This window comes from Podarcis melisellensis (assembly GCF_964234715.1).
Source record: "Podarcis melisellensis genome assembly, chromosome: 6".
Lineage (NCBI taxonomy): Eukaryota > Metazoa > Chordata > Lepidosauria > Squamata > Lacertidae > Podarcis > Podarcis melisellensis.
The window spans coordinates 73,358,312-73,379,811 of record NC_138538.1 but is presented as its reverse complement, the minus strand read 5'-3'; the positions used below and the strand labels follow the sequence as shown (position 1 = coordinate 73,379,811).

Sequence of the window (21,500 nt, the reverse complement as noted above, 5' to 3'; positions counted from 1 at the left end):
CCCTGATCTAGCAGTAGTAGCACTCTTCACACATTTCAGCTTTGGCTGTTTCACACATTCCTCTTTTGTTTGTGTGACCAAAAAGAAGTCCTTTCTCCTCGTCCCACAGTGAGAAACAAGCACTCACAATATATGTGTGCATTATTTCAGGAACTAGTGCCTGGTATCATGGGGTGTCTCCAACTAAGTGTTCCAGAAACCAAACCAATTAATAGGCCCGAGTCATGCTGCTAATTTCAATGGGTTTACTTTGAGTAGGACTAGAAATGAATACCATCCAATGGCACCTTCACTACCTTCGGTAGGTTGGTTTCAGTTGACATGTTAGTCCTCCTCTCTCTTTACCCTTTACAGCAGCAGGTTGGCACAATGACAACAAAAAGTGTTCTGTCAAGTTGTACTACTGGCACCCGCCATTTTAATTCCCCAACAATTCCTCCAAAGCCCAATGTAGCATTAAGCAGGAGTTACGCTGTACAAGTGTCCTGGAAACAGCGCTGTTTGGGAGAGGTTTAGAATGGCAGATGCAAGCACTGGCACCTGGGCTTCAGCCCAGAGAAACAAAAAAAACAGAAATGAAAGGACCATCAGCAATGGATGCTAATGGCAGCATAGCTGCCACTTTGAGACTGTGGCAGATTCAGTCCTGGGCCACCCCAGAGGTTCAGGTAACTGGGAAATGTCTAATAGTGTTGACCTCTGAAACCAGGCCTCCATTATTCATATACCACAGTTCTAACAAGCTGCCCAGAGTTTTGTCAAAAATAGAACACAAAATGTTAATCACACACCAAAATCAATATCACACACACACACATACACACTTTTTGATAAAGGTAGCTTTCATTAGAAAACACATCATTCTGGGAGCAAATGCTGTGCTAAGCAGAGGTTTTTATTTACTAGTGTTATTTAGTCATAAGTATGGAGATCAGATTTCTGGGAAGGTTTCCTGGGTGCTTCATAAATTATTTCAGCAAACAAGGATAAACAGAGGAATTTACATCAGGGCCCTCAGCGGGGGGTGATGGCTTTCTTGGTGGCCTGCTGAGACCAGTGTGTAAGATGCTTTGTGCACAAAGTCATTTACATCTGCTCTGACTTTGACTCCACATTGGTGGCACCAACTGATGCATTCTGGGCATCCATCTCTCTCCTGTTGCGATTGGTCTTTTTTCAACTTGGGCTGCCTGGGGAGATGGGCAGGCTTCTAGGAAGCCTGAAGCCGGCTACATGTCTATTCTGGCTAATTAAGGCTGCCGGAAATGGACTGGCCCAGTGCATGAAGATTGTGATTAATTCTTCCCTAAGGGTGGGTGTAAAGGGACATAGGTGGCGCTGTGGGTTAAACCATAGAGCCTAGGACTTGCTCATCAGAAGGCCTGTGGATGGGGTGAGCTCCCGTTGCTCGGTCCCTGCTCCTGCCAACCTAGCAGTTCGAAAGCACGTCAAAGTGCAAGTAGATAAATAGGTACCACTCCAGCGGGAAGTTAAACGGCGTTCCTGTGCGCTGCTCTGATTCGCCAGAAGCGGCTTAGTCATGCTGGCCACATGACCCGGAAGCCGTACGCTGGCTTCTTCGGCCAATAAAGCAAGATTTGCACCACAACCCCAGAGTCGGCCACGACTGGACCTAATGGTAGGGGTCCCTTTACCTTTAAGGGTGGGTGATATACCCAGGGGCATATGAAGTGGGGAGATGGAGGGGGTGGTCCGCCCCAGGTGCCACTCAGGGGGGGTGACAAGATGGCCCCTGCCTCCCCCCAGCTGTAGAGTGGCTGAGGGCTCATGCGGCAGCCTGTACAGAGTGTGCATGTGCAGCATCCCATAGGGACTGAGCATGTGCATGTGATCTAAAACCATTTGCTGTACAGTTTGTAAAAAGCTATCTGAAAAGAAGAAATAATCGTCAACATTCTTGAGCACACAGAGCATCTGCTCTCAAGCAATTCCCAGTTTCCTGGGGAAGTAAATGTGGTTTGACCCAGGTATGGGCATCATCTCAGAAATGAAATCTATTCTGCATGTGTAGGGTTAGCTGCTGTGCTCCACTGGCTTGGAATGCATTCACTTCTAGTGACATACATATATTTGTGCTATAATTGTAATTCCCCCCCCCCCAGTCTATCTTGCTCACACTTCTCCATGCATGCTCCCATTCCAGGGTCAAAGGCCAACAGAGAGGAACAAACTTATGCTGTGTTTTGTGCTTCATTCTACTGTGGCTCCTTAATTTTGCAATATTATCGCTTTGGATAAGTATCTTTTTCCATCTTGAGAAACTCATATTGCTATGGTTTGCTGTTTTATTTCTAGTTGTAAAATCTGACATTTATTTTAGATAGGTTCCATTCCACTTAATTGAAGGGATCTGCTTTCTTACTCCTTTAATCTCTGCTGCCACCAAATATCTAAATACTGTATTCCTTTATTCACCCATTTGCACTCAGTAGCAGGGTCTCTAGGCTATGTTTAGTTTGGGTTCAGGTCGAACACAAAACCATAATGGGTATGAGCCACAACCAGTCTTGGATTCACACTCCCTTCTTTTCCTTTGTGCATGAGAAGACTGAAAATTTCCACTCTGGGTTTTGAATAAACCATGTTACCTATTATGCCTTCTCTTGAAACTGTTTTTTTTCTCAGTTTGGTTCCAACAAACTCCCCCAACCTTCTTTGTTTCTTTTGGGATGGGATAAAACTGGATTAATCTTTGGGAGTAAGTCAAACCTAAGAACTGTTGGGAGCAGGGCAGCAGGGTTTACAAAAAATATTTGACTTCCTACCCTGATATACAAAGGTGAAGATATCTGTATATCGCAATGTTTAGCTGGTTATATATCAATGTTGAAAACCAGTTATTGCCAGAGGGGTTTTCCAGCCAGAACTTGCCGGAATTCAGTTCCGGCACCTCTCAGGTGGATGCCATTGTCACTCTAAGAGAACAAGGAAGGTGTTCATGGTGAGTTCTGGCAACTTTTTTTCTAGAAAAATAGAACTGGCTATCGTCCAGCCCTAGTAGTTTCACATTATCTGGTACCCAATGTTTGCCTGAGACCCAATAGAGCTGTTGCCAGGCATACTCAGAGTTCTGGGCTAGGTGAACTAATACAGTGGTACCTCGGGTTACACACGCTCCAGGTTACATATGCTTCAGGTTACAGACTCTGCTAACCCAGAAATAGTGCTTCAGGTTAAGAACTTTGCTTCAGGATGAGAAGAGAAATCGTGCTCCAGCAGCGCAGCAGCAGCAGGAGGCCCCATTAGCTAAAGTGGTGCTTCAGGTTAAGAACAGTTTCAGGTTAAGAACGGACCTGTGGAACGAATTAAGTACTTAACCCGAGGTACCACTGTAGTCTGACTTGAGATAAGGCAGCATCCTATTTTTAAAGCCACACAAATGAGATGCATGAAGCACCAGTGAATAATGCTAATAATCCTTTATGCAGTGGTACCTCAGGTTAAGAACTTAATTGGTTCTGGAGGTCCATTCTTAACCTGAAACTGTTCTTAAGCTGAGGCAGCACTTTAGCTAATGGGGCCTCCCACTGCCGCCACCGCGCCACCACTGCACGATTTCTGTTCTCATCCTGAAGCAAAGTCCTTAACCCGAGGTACTATTTCTGGGTTAGCGGAGTCTGTAACCTGAAGCATCTGTAACCTGAAGTACCACTGCACAGTGCTACCCAACATAGGCTTCTTCAGTTCTAAGTTTTAGAAGAACAGAGGACCCAGAACTTTCATTCTGAACACCTAATTTGAATTTCAAGAAGGTGCCATCTGTCTCAGTGATGCAACACCCTAAGCCGTTCAAGTTTAGAATATGCTTGTGAAAATGTAAGCTTTATTACAAAGCCATCCTCTTAAAATCTCACTTGTACTCCAAAAGACAATTGTCGCCTTCCAAATAGGATTTATAATTCAACAAGGAGTGTGCTCTTTTTTCCTCTGTATTGATTTGCTTATTGATATTTAGAATGTTAGACATGATAATCACTTGTTATTTTGAGAAGTCTTTGGATTATTTAATCAGCAGAAAACTTTAGAAACAACTGTCTAGTGCTTTATAAACCCACAGCAAAATTATAACAGAAATTTAAAACTGTAATATATTGCTGCAAGGATGATTATTAAGGGAAAACACAGCTGACATTTTCTGATATATGCACACAATCAGAGATGGAGTCCAAGGACTGTGACATAATTATCTTCATGCTAACCATTTTTGTAAATCTCTCGACAGAATTTTAGCTAATTTTAAAATGCCTTCTGAAGATTAGCTCTTAAAATTGTTGGGGAAAATAACACAACTTATTAGCAAGGGTATAATTGTAAACCTTCCAAATACTCATTGTGAATATCATTTAGACAGTAACTCCTGCTTCAGCAGCTGGTGGAAAAGACTCCAGTTTATGGAATCTTGAAACAACAGAGTGGAATCTAATTAAAGAGGATTACATGCCAAAGAAAAATTATTAAAAAAACAACAACAACCAGACTAATAGACCATTGTTATGAATTTAAAAACCCCTTCCAGCTTCTTTTCCCCCATGCAAACCTTTGTAACCATAACAAGGGAAGTGTTATTCCCTATAAAATTTGAACTTCCATTGACTTCTTATTCTCTTCAGATTCTAGAAAGTCTTCCTCTAACAAAAATGGGACACAATCAGGCATACAAAGGCCTCTCACCAGACATCACTGCTGCTCGCCTTGCCTTCTTGGCTGCAGAGCTGTTCCCAGGGTGCCTTCATACAGTAACAAACCAACACAGGACTCAGGGTGGCCCTGCATCTTACTTTAGAAAGGACCATCATCTGTCTGGTCAAAGTCCAGTTTAAAAATAAGGAACCTTAGGAAAGGAGATAGGGGTCTTGGAGTTGCCCATCCACCGTTTGCACCAGGACAGAAGTCTGAGGAGGCATCCATGTGTCAAGGAACTGTCAACAAGCCACAGGGCAGGCACACACACGGAAGGCACGGAAGGCACTTAGCTCTGGTCCATCTTAATCCAGCTGAGACATTGCTTAAACTGGCCACTAGCTCTGCCCTTCCTCCTCTAGCCCTTCACTCTAGATCCCTCCCAAGTAGATGAAGGCTACATTGAGGGGGCGGGCTCCTCCTCTGGACCTGTCTGCAGTGGCGTAGCGTGGGTTGTCAGCACCCGGGGCAAGGCAAGTAATTTGTGCCCCCTAACCCGTGGATTTGCGCCCCTAACCCTAACCCCCAGATGTTGCGCCCAGTGCGGCCAGCCCCCCCTGTACCCCCACGCTACGCCACTGCCTGTCTGGCCCATTGCTCAGCAACAGACAGGACTCTTCCTTGAGTGGGATGCCAGGGTGAGAGGGAGCCAGTAGGACTAGAACTATCCTGCTGCTGTGTAGCAAGGCCAACTTCTGCCTCCTCTCTGTATGAGTCTGTGACTCTAACCCTATCCTGGAAGGCCCTCCTTCTCCTGACCCACCTTGAATGTTCAAACCCCCTGCTAGCTTGTCCCTTCTACAGACTGCTCTTCAGAGTCCCACCACCAGGATCCAGGATCTAAGCTGTCATTTTCTGTGCCCTCCTTGGGTGGCTCTTGGGCAGGTGGATCCCACCACTCTTCCTCATCCAGCCAGTCCCTGACACCAGGTCACCTGATCACCGTCTTCCCCACTATGAAGAGATGTGTTTTGTTTCTATTCAGATTTTGCCTATACATCAGTAGATGCCACTTTAAGCAAACTTTGTCCTCTTTTTGGGTGGTGCCTAAGTGGTGACCCTGACAGGTGGTCTCTTCCCCACATGTGTTCTCCCCCACATTATCAGGGTAATAGCTGGAACCTTGTGGTCATGGCCAATTGAGCGCATTTAGTTGGAAGAGAGGGCGGGAACTGTGAGGGCATGACCCTGAAGCAATAGATGAAGCGCTGTTGGAAAGGAAATGGCTTTAAATCATACGACTATCATTTAGTTCAGGCAGGCCTGCACAATTTATAATCCTTCAGGCCAAAGCCATGTCTGGCCACTAACCAAGGTCTCAGTAGAATTCCAGTTTACTTGCCTTCTTGGGAACGCAAAAGCAGAGAGGTTGCCAGATAGTAGGCAGGAGGTCACAGTTCTTGACACTCGGGCTTTGTGAGTCATGAGGTGTTTGGATCAGCATTAAATGTTGTGTGTTGTATTCATGCGTAGAGCTTCTCCCCACCACCCATAAATGTGTTTTATTAATTTTTCAATGGGGTTATGCAGTAGGAAAAAGGGGAAACAATCAAGTACAATCAAGCAGATACTGAACTCATAGTGAATTAACCATGCACTAGCCCTCATATGGACAACATGGCACCCTCCATGTTATGCGCTACAAATCCCATCAGCCCCAAATGGCACAGTTAATAGCCAGGGATGATGGAAAATTTAGTCAACAGCACATGAAGGACTCCACATATCTTACTCTGTAGTGCCTCATAAACCCATGTGGCACCTGTGTGAATAATCAACAGTCAGACAACACAGTTGAAGACAACAGAATACCATAGAATGACATGTTTGCAGAACTAGATGTATTAAATTTTGATCTACTAGATTCGATAACCCCCTTCAGGCACCATGGACCAGAAGAGTGGGCTTCACCCTTGCCTTTAATAGGGTTGGCATATATCCAGAATTTCCCGGACATATCCAGATTACTGCAGCCTCAAGCAGTGTCTGGATGGAAACTGTCTAAATGCCCAGGAAAATCATTTTGCCCATTTCCCCAAGAAATAGCTGAGAAACACCCAATTTCTGCGGGCAAAGCTTCAAGAAGCTCAACCACTTTGCCAAAAAAAAAGCTCAACCGCTTTTCTGTCTCTACCTTTACACTCCCAGTGGTAATCACTACCCACATTCTGGGGCTGAAGATTTGAAGAGTAGGGTGTACTATATACATGGCACCCCAGTATGATTTAGAACCCTGTACTATCAGGATTTAGAATTGCACAGCAAGCTCCCATGGTCAGATCTTGACGCCCAATGCGTGAATGACAGTGAAGCCAGACTTTTGGGGATGCAACGGAGGAGACTGAAGTTAGCAAGTGTTACACCACTCTCCCTTTCACAGAATGAGAACTGTTTGAAGGTTTGAATGCCCAAGTAGGACAAACGTCTGATTACAATGCCCTAGAGAATACTGTTCTCAATAGAAACATTGTATTCCTATTCTAGCCCTTTGTACTTGATCCCACTGCTCCTTTCAAACTTGTCTATACCACAGGATTCTAGACCTCACCAATGAAAACAAACTACTTAGAGGAATTAAAGAGACAGACAGACAGACAGACAGACATATTTTTCCTTCTTCTAAAAACACACGAATTTCTTCTAGCTTGAGACAGGCAACATTAAGCTCAAGGCAATTTACATAACATCATTATTCATAATATATGAGTATGTTTTTACAATAATCTTTGCCTTTCATTATATATTCATTTTTGATGAACAAGCTGCTATAGCTTTTGAGGAGTCAAGAATCTATCTATGTAAAATATTTTTTTAAAAAACTTCTACTCCATGCAATACTGATATTTTTCAATAGGATATTTACCATGCTTTTAACTAATACATAATAATATTATGCCAAATTGACATGCAAACATTTTTGTGTTTAGCGTCTGAGGGGGTCAAAAAGCACCTGAGGAAAAACCCTACCTTGTTTTTCATAAAATTTATTGTCTCTTCACAGCCCAAATTTGTTCCTAGCTTGGTGATATTTTTAAGGCTTGATCTCTCCCCCTCCCTCCCTCCCCCCTTACATCATCTTCAGGAATCACATAATGTAAAGTATGTAGGTCTTGAGAAGCTGCAAGGTGTACAGAGGAGGATGACCAAGATGATCAAGGGTCTGGAAACCACATCTTATGAGGAACGCTTGAGGGAGTTGGGTATGTTTAAGCCTGGAGAAGAGGAGACTGAGAAGAGATAAGATAGCCATCTTCAAATATCTAAACAGCTGATACATGGAAGATATATGAAGTTTCTTTTGTCATGCCTTGAAGGGTAGGACTCAAACCAATGGCTTCAAGTTGCTAGAAAGGAGATTCCAACGAAACATCAGGAAGAATTTTCTGACAGTAAGAGCTGTTTGACAGTGGAACAGACTCCCTAGGGAGGTGGCGGAATCTCTCTCCTTGGAGATTTTTAAGCAGAGATGGGATGGCCATCCCTCATGTATGTTTTAATTGAGATTCTGGCATTGCAAGGCATTGGGCTAGATGATCCCTTCCACCTCTACAAGTCATGATTCTATGTGAAGCCACTGGGAATAATAGGAATTTTGAGGCTCTATTCTCTGTTATATCTGAATCAGGAGAGGTTGTGACCATTGTGAACCAGAGTTTGGATGCAGTGGTGGACAGGATGAGGGCTAACAGATGGAGACAGAATCCTGTTAAGATGAAGACACAGCAGGTTAGCAAATCTCAGGTGTGATAGTTAGGGAATTTGCCACTTCTACGTGGGGATACACCTCTCTCTTCCAAGGCAACAGGTATGTTTTTAGGGGGTGCTCCTAGACCTATCTTTGTCACTGGAGACCCAGGTAACTTTCACAATGAGGAGTGACTATTATTACATTAGTACGACAACTGTGTCCTTTTCTGGACAGGAATAGCTAGACTGCCATGAGTAACCTTGCTACTGAAATACAGCAACGTGCTTTATGTAGGAATTCCTTTGAGACTGGTTTGGAAGCTGCAGCTGGTATGCAAGACTGTTGCCAGGTTGTCGAACGGAGAACTGGGGCACATTCAAGGCCTTGTTACTAAGACATAAAGCCCTGAACACCTCAGGACCATGTTATGTACCTGAGAGACTCCTTGCCTGTCATAGTCTTCTTGCTGGTCAACAATGTGCAGAGCTCAATGGAGTGGGAAGCCAGCCAACCAACCAGAAGAGTTTCTGAGATGTACTTGCCTGGAGGCAGTGTCAGCGTACAAAGTCAGGTCCAGTTGTAGGATCAGGCAAACAGCAATCCACATGATCAGACAGTCCAGGGGTCCAGGAATCTGATGATCATGGGGTCACGGCGAGCAGGAAGCAGCAAGGTCAGGCCAGAGACTGCAAGCACTATTACCAGCATCTGACTGGTGCTGGAAACTCTGCTTAAGAAGGCTGAAGCCAGCTGGTTCTCATCAGTCCCTTCTCCTTTGAGTCCTTGAAAGCTGATCAGATGAAGGGGGAATCACTCTGCCTTCTCCTCCTTCAGGCTGCTGTTCAGCAGGTGAAGCTGACTCCTGGCCCATGACACTGCCCTTGTGCAAATTCGATAATCTCAGGAAATGTTACTTGGTACAACACACCCTGGAGAATATCACAGGGCAGTGAAATCCAAAATGGTCATTTTCTCCTGCACTCAGTGTTAGGCTATGGGTGCAACAACAGAATGTCTAGGCATGCTTTTTTAATAACAAGCATACAAAGCTGAAAATGAATAAACTGCAGTCAAAATATTATGTTCATTTTTCACATGGTCTAGCCCTTCCCCTGCCCACCCCCCTAATATTCTTAAGATGGTCTCTTCTCCAGTCTTCAGAGTAGCTGGAAGTGGGGAGGCAGAAAAAGGTCCTCCTTTCCTTCCACGCTGAAGTCTTAATCTGAAGCTCAGAAATTGCTTGCGCTAATGAAATTCCCTGTCACAAAATGCGCCTAGAACAATCAGAGTTTCGAACACTGCCCACACAGCTCTTCTCCCTGCCTTACATGAAGCATCATCCATCAGTTGATTATCGCCCAGGCTTTCCTTCCATGATAAGAGTGGGCCCTGTTATTGCTGAGTTTTTGTTTTTATAACTTTGTTTTAGCAAGGTCTCTTCTTCTATCTAGAGAGCCAGTGTGGTGTAGTGGTTAAGAGTGGTGGGCTCGTAATCTGGTGAACCGGGTTTGATTCCCCGCTTCTCCACATGCAGCTGCTGGGTGACCTTGGGCCAGTCACACTTCTCTGAAGTCTCTCAGCCCCACTCACCTCTCAGAGTGTTTGTTGTGGGGGAGGAAGGGAAAGGAGAATGTTAGCCGCTTTGAGACTCCTTCAGGTAGTGATAAAGCGGGATATCAAATCCAAACTCTTCTTCTTCTTCTATCAGACTACTGGGTCCAGTTACCCCAGTATTGCCTGCACTGACTGGTGGCAGCCCTCCAGGGTGTCAGGCATGGTCTTTTATGACCTAGAGAGTTTGGGGCTTTAACCTAGAACCTTCTGTATGAAAAAAAATGTTCTAGCACTCAGCTGTGGCCCCTCCCTATTACTCTTTTTAAAGACTGCTTTATCTCTTTTTATGAAATTGCTTTATTGTTTTCGTGAGGAATTTTTGTTCAGAGATTTTCAAATACTGAGTGGTTTAGAAATGCTTTCAAATGAATAAATACAGCACAATGCAATGCAATGCAACAGAATACTGAAAGGCAGGACATTGAATTTTCAGCTGAGATCCAGAAGCCGGATTCTTGATTCCATGTGGATTTCCTATTCAATTTTTAACATTTTCTACCCTCATTCAGCTATAGAAGACATTTCCAAAAGCAGCCCCGTGGAAGAAAACATTTATGTTTCAATCAGCCCCATAGCCTCACAGCTTTTTGTTGAGCAATTCCGTCCTTTTGTCCACGGGCACGTTTCGAATTATATATTCTTCAGTAGCATTAATGCAAAATGCAAAGAATCTTATTTCTGTTCAAACTCAGCTGACAGCAGAGAGAAAAGAGGGAACAGAATGCAGTCCAGCTGGGACCACCACAACAGATAATATTGATATAGTGAAGATGAGACAGACAAGGCTGAAAGGAGCAGTGGGACCAAGCTCAAAACATAACAAATAGAGTGCAAGAGAGCCAGGAGTTTGTATTGAGGGAAGGGAGAGTAAAACAGCGCTGATGTGTCAAGACAGCACAGCACAGTGGGAGCAATGTATTACAGAGAGGTGGAGTGTTGGAGATTCTGTTACAGGCTCCAGTTTTCAGTGCGCGTGGCTGTATCATGGGGATGGGCAAAGACAGGCGCTTCTGATAAACCCCGTGCTTTCAAGTAACACCACCCGCGTGAATGGATTTATTCATTTGTAGCAGCTTATTTATTTTTTTCAAATCAGCTTCATGCTAGCTAATGTTCTCTTTGTAATTATCTTGGGGAGAAATGTTTTAGTAGTCAACACAAGACCTAGATGCAAGGAAACAAAAGGAACTTGTCATTCAGCAAGTCAAGTCGCATCTTATTGCGTTAGCCAAAGATCATATCCAAAGCCATAATTCAGAATCATTAAGCTGATAGTTTTATTCTGGGGTTTCCCCCCTCTAATACAGCCCCAGGCTGGTGTCTCCAGATGTTTTTGGACTACAACTCCCATCATCCCTGACCACCGGTGATGCTGACTGGTACTGCTGGTACTGATGGGAATTGTTGCACAATGCATCAGGAGGGCACTGGGTTGCGCATGTGTGCTCTACCTTTGCACATCTACTCACCAAATAATTCCACAGCTGTTGACACATGCATACTCTCTCCCCACACCCACAAAAAAAAGACAGCCTTTTTTTTTGTACTTCTCAAGATCCACCAGTTATGCCTCATTTCCCGCAGGTTAAAACCTACCCATTCATTACTTGACTCTATTAAAGGCTCATTTGAGCCATTGACGAAGTTGTACTTTGGAGCAGGGCACTTGAAGACAATGCATCAGTGCCAGATTAATATGACACAGTAGAGGAATATTTTAATAATGGCTAGGAACCAAACGGGGCCACTCCATATGTGCAAACACTTTGGTACACACAAGGGACTGTCTAGATTTACCCCTTTCATAAACAGCTCATTTTGCATAATCATGAAATGCTGTTCTGGAAGGCACCCAGATAAAGGGCATAAGAAGCTGCCTTATATGGAATTAAAAACACACTAAACCAGCCATCTGAGTCTCTTGGATACTGATTGGCTGTGACTCCCCAGGGTTTCCTACTGGGGTCCTTTACAGGCCTATCTGGAGATGCCAGGAATTGAAGCAGACCTTTTGCATGCAAAGAATGTGACATTCGGGGACAGCATTTCAGAAAGGACAAAGGAATATATATATAGTATATGGCCGTGTGTGTGTGTGTGTGTGTGTGTGTGTGTGTGTGCATCATACCCAAAAGTGTCATTTACTGTGTAGGGACATGGAATAAGGTCTTCTCAGTAAACGTGTCTCAACTGTGGGACTCCCTATCCCTTGAAGCATGGAGGGTTGCATCATTGATGGTCTTCAGTCATCAACAACAACATCCAGATGCTCAACAACCTCGGGATGGTCATAGGTACCCCAACTCATGTAACAGATCATCTGACACACCTTGCTTGCTCTGCAAAGCCCCGGGATATCCTACTCCTGAAATAATTTTAGCAGATCCTCACCAACCATTTTTTTAAAATTGTGTATTAGCTAGGAATTAAATGTGGACCCCTGAATGGTGGCCAAGAATTCAATTGTGCTTAATATTCCTTTAAATAATTTCAAAATAAATTCTTCATTTAAACTGTTGTTTTTTTAAAAAAAAATCATTCTTTTTCTGTTAGAACAGAAACATGAGAACTCAAATATTACTTTGCGCTGCTCCTTCTACCTAGTGCAAGGACAGATCTGATATCATCATAAAAACAATTTTAAAAATCCTTTATAAGGACAATCAATAGTACAAAAACTAGGGCTGTGCAAAACATTTTTGAATGCTGTAACTCGATAGTGTGACCTGGGAGTTTGATGGGTGTGGGTGTGGGTGTGGCTGGAATGTGGTTTGTTTGGTTGTTGTTGTTGTTTTGCTTTTGTTGTTTTAAGGGATGGCATCCAATTTCGTTGCACATGTGCAATGTTGCACTTGTGTAATGACAATAAAGAATCTATTATTATATTATTTAGCTATATTGTAATTTTCAGATCATAAACAGTGCTTTGGAAGAATGTAAAATATTTATGGAGAAGACCATTGGCTGTGATTTTCACATTACAGTCAAACCTCGGTTGTCAAATGTAATCTGTTCTGGAAGACCGTTCGACTTCCAAGGCGGGGCTTCCGATTGGTTGCAGGAGCTTCCTGCACTCAAGTGGAAGCTGCGTCGGACGTTCGGCTTCCAAAAAACATTCAAAAACCGGAGCATTTACTTCCAGGTTTTGGGGGGCCAAAACGTTCCAAAATGGAGGCGTTCAGGAGCAGAGGTTTGACTGTATCTCCAGGGCTGGATTTAGGTTTGATGAGGCCCTAAGCTACTGAAGGTAATGCGGCCCTTTATATGTCCAGCTGTCCTTTGTCAACAACGAATTAGAATCATAGAGTTGGAAGAGACCACAAGGGCCATCAAGTCCAACCCCCTGCCAAGCAGGAAGCACCATCAGAGCACTCCTGACATATGGTTGTCAAGCCTCTGCTTAAAGACCTCCAAAGAAGGAGACTCCACCACACTCCTTGGCAGCAAATTCCACTGTCGAACAGCTCTTACTGTCAGGAAGTTCTTCCTAATGTTTAGGTGGAATCTTCTTTCTTGTAGTTTGGATCCATTGCTCCGTGTTCGCTGTTTTGTCGCTGTTTTTGTGTTGAATGTATGCTATTTGGTAATTTATGGACCCAGTAGGTATCTAAAGCCATTTGCACATAACAAAATATGTATTTTATCAAAGTAATTGATATAGAAATGAGCAAACCAGTGATATTTTAGCGAGCAGGCTATCAGGCGGGGTCTATTACTTACATCATAGGAGCCTGCACAACACAAAACACTGTTGCTGTATGTAGGTTTTATTTTATTTCTTTTTTTATCTTATTTTTTGGAAATGTACATCCAGGTGTTTTTTTCCTTTAACTTTTTTTTGGGGGGGGGCCAAGAGAGTGGGGCCCTAAGCTATAGCTTATTTAGCTTATACTGTAAATCTGGCACTGTGTATCCCGATCCTGTACCCCTGGGGTTGTTAACTCAGCACCAATGGGCACCGTTGCAGCCATGACGGCTTTCACTGGGCAGATGCCCTTGACTCAGAGCTTTCATTTAAAGGGAGGAAGGGAGGAATGCAACTATGCCCTCCTAGAAGGAACGTTCTGGGGCAAAACATTCTAAACAATATCTGTGAGTGTGTTGCTATTAGACAGCCTCTCTCTCCCTCCCTCTCTCTCTCTCTCTCTCTCTCTCTCTCTGTGTGTGTGTGTGTGTGTGTCCGAAATCAATGTAGTGTGATCTTGTGATCTCCACAGTCTGGACCAGCAGAGCATAACTGCGTTCCTATGGTAAGCATAAGGTTATTGGAGGTGGCTGCCTCTCTAATACTGTGTTATTCTGCTCTCCCCCTGGCAGCCATTTTGTGTTATGCTGTGCCCCACCATCCAAAGCAGCTATTTTGTGACTGGCACCTCCACCAGCACTCTCTCAAAATTCAGAATATACCCCCTGGTCCACAAAGGTAGCTGACCCCTGCTACCCTCTGATCAGTTTTCCCTGTCTACTGCCATTTCAGGACCATTTCCCTTTTCTATTTATTTATTTTAAGTATTGTTCATACTGCCCTTGAATTACATTCTCTTTGCCTACTGCACGTGAGTTATCCGAACCAATGATGGATCACAAAATTAATGGGGTCATAATATCGGTGCTTCCGTCCTGAATAACTGAACCCTTTCAAAGCAAGCACACCCACAAAATTCCCAAATAATGGGTTCTTGCTTGGGTGGGAGGTATGCTGCCAAAGAATGTCCCCAAAAACAATCAGTACTTTTAGCGCAGCCCTAGTTGAAACACCAGTAAACAAACACTTTTAAATTCAATTCTCACTATCCCAACGCACAATCCAGAGCTAGTGGTTATTTTAGGGAACTGGAGACACGTGGAGCAGAAAACCAGCTGTATCAAAACAACATTCCTCCAGGTGAAGTGTGAATATATTTATCATGGCCCAAGCCAAATACAAAATGAGAAAGACCATTTCCAAAGGGATTACACCATGCAATAAGCGTCACTGGCAATCTGCTGCCAGAGTCTGAGGCATGAGCTGGAACTATCAGAAAATATGTTTTCCCAGATGGATGATGCTGTCCAGCTGAAAAGCCTCTCCTTTGCCCTAAAAATAAAAAAGAACCCTGGTTTGCCAAGTACTGGTGACCTTTTTCCCTCTCTCACTCTCATTTCATTGCCTTCTTCCAACTGGAGAAAAAAAAGCAAAAAACTAAGCTCCCACATGAATTCCACAAGAAACTACAGCTTGGGAGCTTCATACCAGAATTTTACCACCGGTATGGTTGCAAGTGTGAAAGAGAGGGAGAAGGGGGAATGTGGCTTATTTCAGTTACTATTTATGAATCAGTTTCAGCTTTGAAGTTTATGCCTTTGGTACCAGCCAACCCAATGTCTGCCGAACTGTGCACAAGATTCCAGGGGTCTCGGTCCTTATCCAGGGTGTGTGTTTCCTTTGGGAATGAGGAACGATGGTGACTGTAGTGACTTTATGAATGATAGTTTATTTACACACACACACACCTGAGAGGCAGATGGGGATCATCAACCTGGGAAGGTAGCCCATCCAGGAGAAGGAAAATTCTTATCTTAAACCTCTGTTGTCTTGTGAGATATCTTTGGGTGAAGAAAAGGCTGAGGAGTAAACCCTACAACAAATTCAGAATGGAGTCGCTAAGACGGTTCCGTGGTGCCTTGTAGGCTGTCAGGAGTGCATGCAGGAGCCGGGCCCTTTGATCAGTAGGGCTTCGCAGGACTGGGGCCTTCCTAAGTTTGTTCTGGAGAGGCAAGGCGCGGTTGTATACCGCTTCTGCTTTTGGTTTGATTGACCAATTTAGTGTGTCATATGAACCCTAAACTGTGGTTAAGCTTAACTATAGTTAGGGAAAATAAGCCAGCTTCAAAAACCATGGCTTGAAGTTGACTTGTTTCCACTAACTTCAATTAAGATTAATCAAAATATTGAAGCAAAGGCTTCTCAGCTGTACTGGAGGGAGAATGGGAATATATGAGTCCTGAGGGAGGCTAGTTTAATTCTCAAATTACTAGAATATGTTTTTGCTTCCAGATGTTTTGGACCAAAACTCAGCAAACATGGTAAATGGCCAGGGATGATGGGATTTATAGTCGAGTAACATCTGGAAGGTTCCAAGTTGGGGAAGGCCGATTTAAGGTTATGTCTGAACCAGTCCTCCGGTTAACTAAAATCCCTTTGCTTCTTTGTTTCTTCAATATGTTATAACACATTCTCCTAATCCTTCCTTTAATTTATTCCTGCAACTTTGAGATATCTTCTCCTCCTTCTCCTGGCTTCTACCCAACCAGCTCCAAGCAGGACATTCTCAAAACTATGATCCATGGTAATATAGTGTTGCCTAGCAATACATTTCCCTACACCTAGTCTTCAGCTTTTGTAGTAAGGTTTTTCAGAGTCAGCTACAAAAAAAAACCCACAAGCCATACACATGATTCTGCTACCTTCCTGGCAAATGGTACATGAAATCAAAACTTACAGATTCTGAATAACAATCATCAAAAGGTAAGCTTCTCCACACTGCTAGAATAAACCAAAAACCACTTGGGAGCTAGAGAGCATCTCCTTTCTTCCCTTTCCCCAGGAAGCTGCTACAACAAAGTTGTGTGAATAAAATTCTGTTTATTTTGCTATTCAGGCTTTCTTTTTCTTTTTTTTTAAAGGCCTCAAACACTACTATTCCTAACTGGATTTATCTAAATTTTTATCGTCAACTGTGAATTCAAACCAAGCGTATTAGTCGTTTGAGCTTTAATCTAAGCAGAGTCAATAAACACTTTCAACTATGCATACAACCAGGAAAAATAACAAACAACTTAGAAAGTATAGCAGATAATCAAAAGAATTTAGTTTGTTCTCGGAGCTTTTGAACCAAATCCTCAGAGAGTATGAGAACTTGCAATTCCCATCGACTTCAGATGCAACATAAGTGGAAGCTGAACCAGCATGCAGAGTAAAATTCCCCCATCTGAAAACACAAGGCTTATTTGCTTAGAAGAACATTTGTGTCGGCAGCATTTTACAAACACTGCCAGCTAAGCATCTTTAGCATCATGTGATTCCCAATCACTGCTAGAGGACATTAATTTGTCCATTTTGGGGGCACAGCTTTATTCAGACAGTGATCCTCTAGATTTGGGCTAAGATCTCTGACTTCAAGTGATCAGTAAGAGCTGAAAAGTAGTTCTTGTATTTGCAGTAAATAATACGTATGAACATTGTTTTTCAAGCACACAATCACTTCAATACTTTTTTGTGCAGTTTCCACAATGTTAAGTCAACCCGCAATGGACTTTGAAATACTGCAGGGGGGAAAAGTGTAGCTCAGAACAGACATCAGTTCAAAGAGTCCAATGTCAAAGTCCTTCCTTTTGATGCCCCTTGACAAATTACACCAATTATTGGCTGAATAGTTGTGATTGAAAAGATCAATGATTCATAGAACTAGCATTCTACCTACATATCTCTAATTGCTATTGAACTAAGGTAGTGATTAGAGACAGATCTGTCGGACATTGTATGTGGGGTTTTTTTAAAGCACACATGGTGCTGAAGAGCACCTAATAAATACTGTCCAAAGGGAAAAAAGAGTAATCTGAACCCACCAGGAATATCCACAAGTCTAAAAAGCTTACACTTGATCCCTGTATGAAGGGTGATATATAAATTTAATAAATACATAACCTAGCATTTTGAAAGAACGATAAAGCAATAAGAACTTTTCATGACACGCTAGTGTTGTAGGTGCAGGGATTTTCTGATTTTTTGTTGGAGAACATTCAAACATCAGACTTCCCCCCTCCACATATTCCAGAGTAATTCCCACTTCCCAATTCTTGCCTCCCCCCAACCCCAATACTGTTGTTGATTCAGATGTGGTAGACCAGCATATGCTCTAGTTATATATATATACTGATGGCTGATATAGTCTGATGGCTCAGTCAATCCCTATGCATTTCACAGGGTCTAGATGGAAATTCTCAAATCTTTCAAAACTGATTCTAAGATACTCATTGTAACAAGGTTTGAAAATGTCTGGGAAAGCACCAGGCACAATTTAATTAGGTTTCTGAGACGGATGGACCTCTAACATCTGCATGACTACAAAAATCATTCCATAGCCCTTCTGATCAGGACATTCTTGCAACAAAGCACTGGGCAGGGTGGGGCAGAGAATCAAAATTAACAATGGGATTTAAGACCATAACAAGTAACCAACAGCATCTTTGGTGGGAGGAGAAAGGGGGTGTTATCAGAGAATTTTAAAAAGTTTATAATAGAAACCCAAGCAGACAAGGAGCATAATTTAAACCGATTTTCTATGCGGTTTCCACTTGCAATGGCATTTTTCACAATAAAGTTAATTTAAGAGCATCTCCTTAATCTTCTTTCATTTGGAAGCTTAACTCAGCAAGACACAAAATGATGGCTGCATTTAGACATAATGTTCTTCACCCTCCCAAACATGGTCTGGAGGGACTAGGAATGTGTGACAAATGCAAGCATTCCCTCCTTCCTTTCTGGAATAATAGATCACATCCTTCCCCAAACCACACCACTGTGTATTGTACCATTCAAACCAGCCAACCATGGTCTGAGCAAACCTTCCAGATGATCAGGAAGATCTGACTTGGAAGATCCAGCGTGCTGAGATTCAGGCAGTGAGAGTTCCCAAGTTATGTGTGAAAAGCAGCAGAAATAGCTGTGGTACTTACCGGGCAGCTTTTATCTGCATTCCGTTTCCAGTGCTTTTTCTCATGTTTCTTTGCTGCAGTTGAATTCAAAGATGCGTGAGTTTGTCTTCGAGGGTTTAGTGCTAGGATATTCTGTGGATAGAGAAAACGAGGCTTTGATTTTGGGGGAAAGTGAAAGGTTCAGGCGGGGACACAGTTAAAAAAGAAAACTTAACAAACCTACTAAATCACAGCACTCTAGGTCTCTGTGTGTGTGTGTGTGTGTGTGTGTGTGTGTGTGTGAGTGAGAGAGAGAGAGAGAGAGAGAGAAACTTATCTGTAAAAAATAGACTTTAACACATTCAGTAACAATTAAAGTTGCCTAGTCTTCCCTCTTAAAAGCTCTATGAATTTGGAAGAGTTAGAAATAAGAGTTATGTTGGTTTGCTTTAATAAACTTAGGCAAAGGTAAAGGTAAAGGTACTCTAGTCCAGTCGCGGAGGACTCTGGGGTTGCAGCACTCATATCATTTTACAGGCTGAGGGAGCTGGCGTTTGTCTGCAGTTTTTCCGGGTCATGTGGCCAGCATGACTAAGCCGCTTCTGGCGAACCAGAGCAGCACACAGAAACGCCGTTTACCTTCGCTCCAGAGCAGTACCTATTTATCTACTTGCACTTTGACGTGCTTTTGAACTGCTAGGTGGGCAGGAGCTGGGACCAAACAACGGGAGCTCACCCCGTCGCGGGGATTCAAACTGCGACCTTCTGATCGTCAAGTCCTAGGCTCTGTGGTTTAGACCAGTGTTTCCCAAACTTTTTTGGGCAACGGCACACCTGTTTACTGAAAAAAAATCTCACGGCACACCACCATTAAAGCCCCGCCCCGTGACGTCAGCGCGCAGCGTCACGCCGGGAGGGACGCACGAAAGTGAAAGTTTTTTCCCTCCCCCTTGCCGGGGAACCTCCAAGCTTTGGGGGTGGGAGGAGGCAGCAGAGCGAGGGACTGAGGGACGGCGGCAACTGAGGCGGCGGCGGCTGTTGTGGTGGTGGCGGCGATAGCGGGCGGAGGAGGGGGCGGCGGCGGGGCTTGAGGAGCCGTCGCCGGGAGTTGCTGCTGCTGTTGTTGCTGCTGCTGCCCGGACATGCCGGCCTCCTCCTCCTCCGCTGTCTCGCGCTCCTCCCTTTTGCACGCGCTGCCCCGCCGCTCGGCACCACCACCGCGGAGCCGCCCCCGGCTCGACGCGGATCCTCGCCGCCGCCGCCTCTCACCGCCCGCCTCGCCCGCCTCCCTCCCACGGCACACCAGCCAATGTCTGACGGCACAGTAGTGTGCCGCGGAACACCGGTTGGGAAACACTGGTTTAGACCACAGCACCACCCGCGTCCCATTTAATAAACTTAGTTCTCCCGTTAATCTGCAAGAATTTTCATTTTAAATCTTCTCTCAGTCTAAATTCCATATACATACAACATATTTATTTGCTCTAGATTGCTGTGAATAATACACCCTCTGTTTTCAAAACCAGATGATTTTGAAGCACTGTGCTATAGATTCATTTCCCACACCCCGGGAGCAGCCTTCTCCCATGTAAATGAACAGATGCTATCCAATGGATGTCTACATAGAAATCAGCCCCACAGAGGTCAATGGGATTAACTCTGAAGTAAGGGTGTATGCAATTGCAATTGCTCCTCTTCAAAGCACCTCTGCACAGGGGCAAAGTAATCATGGTAGTCTACTGCAGAAAGCCAAAAAAACAGAACCCTGTTCACTTTTGTTGACCTTCAAGGTGGTGCAGGTCTTATGTTTCCAAAGCAACTTGGCATTCGGGGGGGGGGGGATTAAACAGAGCACTGTGCAAGTGACATTCAAAACTTATACCTGAAGCCATGAAATTCTAATGTAAATTGGAGCTGCATGGCTTGCTCCTATGCCATTGCCATTCATACCTACATATGACTAGCCATATACTGTTATTCAGCCAAGGCTCTCAGGAGTGACTCACCCAGTAGGGCAAAGCATAATGTGAGCTTCCTAGCAATAGCTTTGCTGGGACATGCCAGGGGAGAGGTCAGGGATGTGTGTGAATAGCAGGAGCATCACATCGGCTCTGTAATTGAATGCTGTGCTTCCCAGTTGGTGAACCTGCCCATGGACCGAATCTGTCAAATGGGGTGCCAAAACTGAAAAGGTCCTGTCAACGGTCACCACCCTGATTCACCCCAAAGGCAGTGAGATTTGAGGCAGGTCCCCAGATGCTGATCTTAATACCCAAGCAAGCCTATGTTCACAGGCTGCTTAAGAGCTTTATATGTCACACTCAGAACTTCAGATTTTGCTCAGAGACGAACTGGAAGTCAACATAGCTGTCTCAAAACCAATGAGATGTGTTTCATATTCCCAGATGCAATAAGTATATCATGCAGCCATAAGATGGTCCCATGTACGACACACTGCATTATTCTAAATGTAATGTTACCAATGTATGGGTAATTGTGTCCAGGCTATCACACTCACACACATGCAAGTGAATAACCAGATTTTGATCAAATGATGTTAAAAAAGTAATCAGGTATCAGAAGAATTGGCATTGTAGAACAGAGAATGATGCAAACTACAAAAGCTACTATTTTACTGAAGAACAGCAAAGAATCCCTCCAGAGTTTTGCAAATCATTGTTGCAGATTACATGAAGGTCCCTTCTCTCCACAGCAGTTTAAAATATTATTCCTGGCTACCAGGTCATGTCCAGCTTTTGTTTCTTGGTCAAAAGACCAAGACATTCTGCAAATCTTCAATGGCATTCTTTCTTTCATAAGT

General features: G+C 43.7%; 1 protein-coding gene across 2 annotated transcripts in view; it reads right to left on the bottom strand.

Moving 5' to 3' along the window:
- The window catches only part of DPYD (dihydropyrimidine dehydrogenase), a 505,368-nt gene that overhangs the window by 448,261 nt on the left and 35,607 nt on the right, over window positions 1–21,500 (bottom strand). For both annotated transcript variants that reach the window (XM_081914137.1, XM_081914136.1), the window contains exon 2: window positions 18,722–18,832. In XM_081914137.1, coding sequence (XP_081770263.1) covers window positions 18,722–18,832 — 111 coding nt within the window. The remainder of the gene's footprint in view (window positions 1–18,721; window positions 18,833–21,500) is intronic.